The 8,159-nt window shown below is 39.6% G+C and overlaps 1 protein-coding gene across 1 annotated transcript; it reads right to left on the reverse strand.

Annotated features, from left to right (window-relative positions):
- Nucleotides 1-2,859: 2,859 nt before the first annotated feature.
- On the reverse strand, nucleotides 2,860-5,126 carry LOC147628299 (LOB domain-containing protein 4-like). Its single transcript, XM_086814133.1, has 2 exons — nucleotides 4,771-5,126; nucleotides 2,860-4,461 (listed from the first exon to the last, which is right to left on the reverse strand). The coding sequence occupies exons 1-2, from the start codon at nucleotides 4,936-4,938 to the stop codon at nucleotides 4,120-4,122; spliced, it is 510 nt and encodes a 169-aa protein (XP_086670259.1). The 5' UTR covers nucleotides 4,939-5,126; the 3' UTR covers nucleotides 2,860-4,119.
- Between the last annotated feature and the right edge of the window lie 3,033 nt (nucleotides 5,127-8,159).

Below are 8,159 nucleotides of genomic sequence, written 5' to 3' on the forward strand. Positions count from 1 at the left end.
TGTAGCATTGAAATGAGTGCTAGAGTGCACTTTATAGAGCACTCTTATAAGCACAACATAGTAACATTTATAGAAGCACTTGCATTAGAGTACGATTTATAGAGTGCTAATGCTTTATGTAGCATTGAAATGAGTGCTAGAGTGCACTTTATAGAGCACTCTTATAAGCACAACATAGTAACATTTATAGAAGCACTTGCATTAGAGTACGATTTATAGAGTGCTAATGCTTTATGTAGCATTGAAATGAGTGCTAGAGTGCACTTTATAGAGCACTCTTATAAGCACAACATAGTAGCATTGAAACAATTTATAAGCACTACTATATACACAACATATATAGAGTATTCTTTGTATGCACATTGTTATAAGCACAGCATTGTAGTGTTGTAGAAGAAATTACATTAGAACTAAGGAACATCAATACATAATCAGATCTATTTCTAAGGGTTAGTGTAAGCAAGCAAAAGGGACAACCACAAATTAGTATGAAAGGAGGAGCTTAAAAATAAGAGTTAGAAGATTTCTTTGGGAATCATAATGCTAACCAAACCTACAAAAGTGATATATGAATCAACAAAACGCTAGAGGCAACTGGCTCATGAAGAATTCGCTTCTAGCACTTATATTCCTAGTAATAGTAAGAGGAAATGAAGCACTTACATTAGAGTATGCTTTATAAGCATTGTTATATATACAATATTCTAATGTTTATATAGTATACTTTGTATGCACATTGTTATAAGCACAACATTGTAGCATTATAGAAGCATTTACATTAGAACTAAGGAACATCAATAAAAAATCAAATTTGGAATTTGTTTCTAGGGTTAGTGTAAGCAAGCAAAAGGATAAACCACAAACCAGCATGAAAGGAGGATCTCAAAAAGAAGAACTAGAAGATTGCTTTAGGGAATCATAATGCTTACCTGACCTATGTGATATAATATGAATTAGCAAAATGCTAGAGGCAACTCGCTTTTAGCACTTACATTCCTAGTGATAATAAGAGGACATGATTTGATTGATAACGTCCCTATTTTTAGACAATGATGTACCTTTTACCTAACTAGGATTTGATGGCGTAGAAACATCCCACTGGGATCGTTTGTGAGTATAGATCCCGTCTGCCATGTGCATTTGAGACCCCATGTATGAAATTGATTACACCGCTGACAACATAATATATACTTTCCTCAAAAACTCCACTCTACAAAGTCCTTGAGAACAAAGACTTGATTATTGGCATGAAACCATATTTTTCTTTTAAACATATATTTTCATTAGTTTTCTCAATTTTTGTTGACATTGTTAAAGCACTAGCATTTAGTTCGAACTTCGACTCCTACACACTTTTTAGATTGACACACCAAAGTGCTACACAAGTGCTATGTTACCTTTCAAAGAATTACTAGTCTTGGAAGCAATGTGCTAGCCATTAAATGAACTCTAAGACAAAGTGTGTGAAGGAGGTTCCAAAGGATTAGGCGCGGTATGAACAATCTCAAGGATTAGACATGTCTCAAGTTGTGGTTTTCAAAGGTAATTATTGATGTCATCGTTTATAAGCTTACCAAGAGCTGTATCTAGATACTTATTCCCAAGGACTAGTGTAATAGATATTGCTTAAATAGTAGATTATTAATATTCGATTTAGTGTATAAATATATTAATATGTCTAGTGTATACTAGACATATTTGGTCTAGTGTATTAATATATTAATTAGTGCCCGCATGCAGGCACTAATTAATATATATACTAAGGTTCAAACCTTTGGTTTGAGCCTTAGCACCTTTGCCTTCGTGGGCGACAAGGGAGGAGCGACGACGAGCGAGAGAATCTGTCTGAGCAAACACACGACTAGCACAAGAGACGGAGGCTGCTCTATGCATGATACGCCGAGAGGAGAGAGAAGAGCCTACTCTGTGCACGATACGCCCCCAGAGAGACTGTTCATGATGCACAGTGCACTGTTCATGACGCGCCGTGCACGAAAGAGACCAAGAGACAACGTGGTCTTTGCATCATAACTTACACGAAAGCGCGAGGGGCAGCGAAGGGAACTCTCTGGAAAGCTTCGGTAAGATCCCACCACCTTTCGTAAGGTTTTAAACAAATTTATTAATCAACCTTCCAACTCAAAGGTTGTAGCCCTTGTCATTAATTAATTAATAGAAAAAAAATTTTGGTCCCACATATTAAGGTACAACTGATGGCCTTCAACTACAGCCTATTTCATTTAGAAATCTCTGAGTCGTGCACTACTCTTATACCTACAAGTTACCAATTGAAAACCAATCCACTACAATCTCATGAGGACATGCACAAGGTTGCTAGAGCAAAGAATATGCGGAGAATAGTGTCGGGTGTTGATCAAATCCTGATCGCGACGAGCACGTTTCTTTTCAGCCTTATTTCTCTCCTGATTTATAATGTGTCAGTCCCGTGGAGGGCCCTCATGACTAAGTGACACATCACATTATGAATTTTTTGAGGTCATTTTTGGGCCTTGTAAGGAAGTTTGTTGACCGGAATATTCCCTCCAAAAAGGGGCACGAGATAAAATTTTTGCAAACGAACTCCAAATTTACCGGACCTCATATATTTAGATTCTATTCTTCAAAAGCTATCCATTGATATATAACACGATAGGGTTCAAACAAGGGACAAGATAGATACCTAAAAGATTCCTTTTTGTCTTCCTCAAGCAAAAAGGAATGTAACGTGAATCTTTCCCAAACAAAAAAGAATCTTCTAGGTATCTATCTTGTCCCTTGTCCGAACCCTATCGTGTTATATATCAATGGATAGCTTTTGAAGAGTAAAATCTAAATATGCGAGGTCCAATAAATTTGGAGTTCGTTTGTAAAAAATTTATCCGGTGCCCCTTTTTGGAGGGAATATTCTGGTCAAACTTCCTTACAAGGCCCAAAAATGACCTCAAAAAATTCCTAATGTGAATCAAGAGGGATCAATGGTTTGAAAGAGGCGTCGCGATCGGGATTTGATCAACACCGTTGGATTCCCAAGTGAAGTACGAGTGAATTGCAAGTAATCTCAGGGATAAACTAGGGGTGAACTAGGGAGACCTTTTCCGACAAGAAAATGAACTAGGGAAACATTTTCCGGTAAGAAAGTGAACTAGGGACCAAAATATCAAGATTTAAATTTCAAAACACTCTCCACAACCTGTTGGAAAGTATAGTATAGTGCTTAGATGTTGAAAGCTTCAGCGGATGGTTCCAAGTTCGAATCCACTTTTACATTGATCTCAACCCTTACAAAATTTTCTAAGTCCCAAAAATCCCCATGGTATACCCTGAGTTCACCCCTCCTGAGTTCACCCCTAGTTTACTTGCACGACGGGAATCAAAACGATGCCTCTTTTCAACCTTAGATCCCTTCTGATTCATAATGTGTCTTTTAGTCTCGTGGAGGGCTAGGCCCAGTTCTCAGGGCTAGAATCAAAAAGTCCTTGTAATGCTGCCTGCCCTAAACATATTGTGAACGAGTAATAATCGTGATGAGTTGTACATGCATGGCCTATCACCAAGACAAACATTGGAGTAACCATGCACATTTTGCTATGCTATCGCAGAGAGCCGAGCTGCCAAACCGATCATCGTGTCACACAGATAGAAACCAATGCCACGAAAACCTTGCGTATTATCAATCACCGTAGGTAGATACCTAAGAGAGAGAGAGAGAGACGCGCGCACACACTCTCCCCTGTCATGGCCAATGGGCTTTTGATTCTAGCCTCTCAGCGAATCTTAATTGTACATCTACCAGTATTCTACGTCGTTATTATCGAGATTTTTTTGTGCGCTCTCCCTCTCTCTCTCTCTCTCTCTCTCTCGTATTGTTTGTCCATTGTGAAACAAAAACATTGAGCTGCTACATAACTATGCCTCCTAACCATGGCTTTGGGTTTGTGACCTCGGAGGCGACATATCTTCAGCCAGCCTTCCACCAGCCACAGGATCAAGACAAGGAAGCTTTTAGATGGTTGATACTCCACTGTATGGGGGATGAAGGGCTTGAGCCCACTGGCCAACACTCCCATGAGCCAGCAGCACAACTAGTGGCCATAGCCAAAGTCTTAACTCTAAGTTGATTTATGCCCAGAGGGGATTTTCTAGATTATTGAATTGTTGGGCGCCGATGCTGGGCTTCTGATGTAGGATTGAGCCAGGAGAAGATGGAGCCATGGGGGGAGAACCGGAGGGCAAGAGCAAGCCATTTGAGTTCGTGTTGAGGCTGTTGAGATTCGAACCCTGGTACATTCGGAGGCGCACAATCTCTGCTTGTGCAACGGCCAGCTGGGCCTGCAATTGAGCGACCTGGTGTTGAAGAGAAGATATGACACCCACACACCCATATACTGGATCCCTTACCCTTGCATTTGCTTCATACACCATGCTGCTCACTGCATCCCCTCTATGATGCTCCGGGAGGTCCTGTACAATGGACAATGCAATTATTTGAGACCTCTTAGACACCTTAATTAGCATGTAACCAGGGTATAATTAAGCTTACAAGCTCTTGGAGCATGTGATTAGGGTTTAACTAAATTTAGAGGCTTTTGGAGCATGCAATTACGTTTTAGACGCCCTAAAGAGCATGTCATTATGGCCTATTGTGATCGTGAGAAGCTTTTACAGCACGCAAGTAGGATCTAATCTCCACGTTACAGTAGACGGTGATTTACATTAATTGATACTGCAATAAGGATAAGGATCTAATCGAGGTCACTGTGTGTGTTTTACCTGCAGCATTTTGTTGACATTGCTGGCCCCGAAGATTTTATGTACACTGGCAAACTTGAGGGGCTCGTCGGCAGGGAAGTAAGGGGCGAACACACAGTCCTTGGCACATCGTCTGCGCAAGAGCTTGCAGGCGGCACAGGGGGAAGAGCCAACTCTGATGTCTCTCATGGTGACAGGGAGAGAGAGAGAGAGAGAGAGGAGAAGAAGAAGAAGAGGAAGAAGAAGAAAGAGGAGGCGGTATAGGGTTCAGTGTCCACGGGCTCCACGGCGCAATAGCACCGAAAACGTCAGAAGCGAAGGGGCATGCTGCGTGCTGTTGCGTAGTAGTAGCGGTGGGACTCCATGGGAGAGAGTGTGTGTGTGAGAGAGAGAAAGAGAGAGAGGTTTGACAAAGGAGAGGGGCAGTACAACGTTACTCAGTGCTGCTTTTACTACAGACATGATGCATGAGTCACGAGGTGACGAAAGTCGTCGTCCTGTTAAAGGATAAATGCATGTGTGTGGGACCGACAAACCGAAATGCCCCCACGTTGGGCTCAGCGTCGCCGGTTACGATAGACCTTTATGATAACATATATCCACCAACTTCGGGAAACTCTTTCTAGAGTATTTTTGCGGAGGCTTTTTCCTGTCTCCCATCATTTTGAAAAGGTTTTTCCTAAAGTTGATCAAATTCTAGACTAAGTCCAACCTATCTTTTCTCCAACCCACTCAAGCCATTCCCATGGTGATGCCCCCTTAGAAGTTCGCACCTTCACCTAGAGGCGGTTCCCACCAACCCTTGCTACTACTACTTAGAGCCCGTTCCTACACCTTTTTTCCTCTCCTTATTACGTACATCAAAGGGCTGTAAAAGCTACATATACCAACATGAGCTCCCACGTACGAAAATACCATCAATGGTATTTTTTGAACTCCAAGTGGCAGGGCTGGGCACTCCTAACACCAACCCCCAATGCTAGGCCACCTGTGGGGTAGTTTTGGAGCTCACGAGAACAGGCATTTATTTTGTTGTCCACTCACAATTATTGTAGAGCCTTTCCTATGAGCAAAAATTTGTGGCAATTTGGAGAAAGGTGACTATGACAATTGCTCTATTAGTCCACTTCATTAGTGCCTAACTACTCCATTATATTTATCCAGCATTTCCCATTCTGTGAGGAGGTCAACTTTCTTAGATTAGCAAGGGAAGGGGTAGGGATCCTTGAAATAAAAAATTTTCCCATTATTGTGGCCTAATTTTTGGCCCTCACAAGTAGAAGTATATCTTGAGACTTCAGCTTGTCTAACCCGCTTTTGTTTTTATTGTCCTTATTTTCAATGGACACATGGGTCTATGCAATGCTAGTTCATGTGTGCATTCACCTACAAATTAAAAATATATAGTTTTTACTCCAACATTATGTGAGGCTCTAGTAAGTGAAAATTGCAACAAACCAAGAATTTAATATTTGTGACCACTTTTAGGAAAAATCTTTTTTCTTTGGTCGATTGAGGAGATTGATTTGTAAGGGTATACCTTAGCCTTCGATAAGGCGATCGATTTCTGATTGTATATCCCTTTTGCGTTCACCTCCCTACAGACATAGATACCCACCCTTCTTATAGAAGTGGAAGAACCACATCAAAGCTCATACACTTTAATTGCCAAAAGCTTGTTGTTGCATCTTGCATATCTTAAATATGTACCTTTAAATTTCTATTTTGGGTTACTGCCTTTATAATAGGGAAAACTTTATCCATTAAAGCATGGCTTTGGTGGGGAGAATAACTTTTTAATAAGACAATACAACACTTCACTCCCCAAATTATTAATCGTTTGTTTAGATCAAACAAATAGCATCATCATTACAGTATCTACTATCCTTGATTTTTGGAATGAATAATTATAGTCATCGTACCGCACACAATGCAACAAAACTAAAAAAGGGGTTAATAGCTAAGTGAATGGCTTTATAAAGTTATAAAGAATGAAAAAGTCCTTGTGTTATATACAAAAGTTTGTTGAGAAATGGGCTTGCTATGACCAATGTTACTTGTACTAAATACTTTTTGCCTTTATGCTAAAATATCGGTTTGTCCCACACCCTAATTGTTGGAGTCTTCATATTTACCTCAATCAAACAATCCTTGATATGATTTACCTCAACTAAATAATCCTTGATATAATCCTCTTATGTACCTTAATAAAATACTCCTTGACATAATTTGTTTAACGTTGTAAGGTGAATTTGCACACAAACCAACAAGTGTAGGTCCTACAAAGGAGAAGGAAACATTTTAACATTTTTGCTATGTTATGAACACATGTAATTATTTAACGTGTCTATTTGCTGGAGGAACTTGAGAGCCTTCCCAACTTGAGAGCCTTCCCAACACTGGAAAAACACTTCTTAACACACTTCCCAATGGTGAGAAGCCTTTGGGGTTATGCCGTCCATTTTGTCTTCCTTGGTCATGTTGTCCATTTTGTCTTCCTTGGTCATGTTGTCCATTTTGTCTTCCTTGGTCGTGCCAAAACCAGGTTACTTGTAATGCTCCATTTTGGATTTGAAATAAAAATTTAGAAGCTTCATATTTTTGGAGTTTGGAATGTATATGTGAGTCTTGGATCTTATGTGGACACTTTTTGAAACAATAAGAATTCACACTTTGTGCTCTTCAAAGAGAGATTTTTGCTATTTTATGGGTTGTTTTTGAGTAGTTTAGAGTCACAAGTTTTGACGGTGATTTTTGGGGTAAAGTTGAAGTTTTTTGGAGTGAAGACCTCAAGAGAAAAAATGTGCAAAATTTAAAGGGCTTTAGAAGTTCCCTTGAGGGAAATTTTCCAACTCCTCACTGTTTAGGAGATATAGGATCCTGAACAAGTCTATTTTCCTAGTGTTCAACAAAAAAATATATGTAGATTTTACATAAGCCTCTCCTTTAGCCTCTCTAAAAGTTGGGTGGTGGAAAAGAATCAAAGAAGTCTGTTTTTAGCAGAATTTAAGTTCACTCATACACATTATTGAGATTGAGCTCTTTCAGATTTTCTTAGTCATAGATTAGTGTTATCAGGAAATCTTTAGAGATTTCTATGAGTGTAATTTGATCAAACCTTTATAGAGGGGAGACTTATGCAAGAACAAGTGCAAGTGAGAAAGTTCGAGGATGTTGGAAGGTTCTAGCTTTGCCATGAAGTGCAGTTTCCATCAAATTGTACTCATCTTCTAATCAAAGATTTGTGGCCATTCTCTGCTAAACAATGTGATTCTGCTATTCCAAGTTATTGTCTATAAATCTCTATTTTTTTTTGTAATTTCCTATGAATGCAAATTTCCTATTGATGACGACGACGATGATGAGAGTGAGGAGGCCCTGTTGGATGTGAAGACTTTACATCACAGTTC

The sequence above is a fragment of the Cibotium barometz genome, chromosome 19 (assembly GCF_041138505.1).
Source record: "Cibotium barometz isolate CiBa-2024 chromosome 19, ASM4113850v1, whole genome shotgun sequence".
In the NCBI taxonomy this organism is placed as follows: Eukaryota; Viridiplantae; Streptophyta; class Polypodiopsida; order Cyatheales; family Cibotiaceae; genus Cibotium; species Cibotium barometz.

Coding starts and splice junctions, on each gene's coding strand:
- LOC147628299 (XM_086814133.1), bottom strand. CDS start 4,938: ATGAGAGACATCAGAGTTGGCTCTTCCCCCTGTGCCGCCTGCAAGCTC. Junction 4,462..4,770: donor ATGTCAACAAAATGCTGCAG/GTAAAACACACA, acceptor TCCATTGTACAG/GACCTCCCGGAGCATCATAG.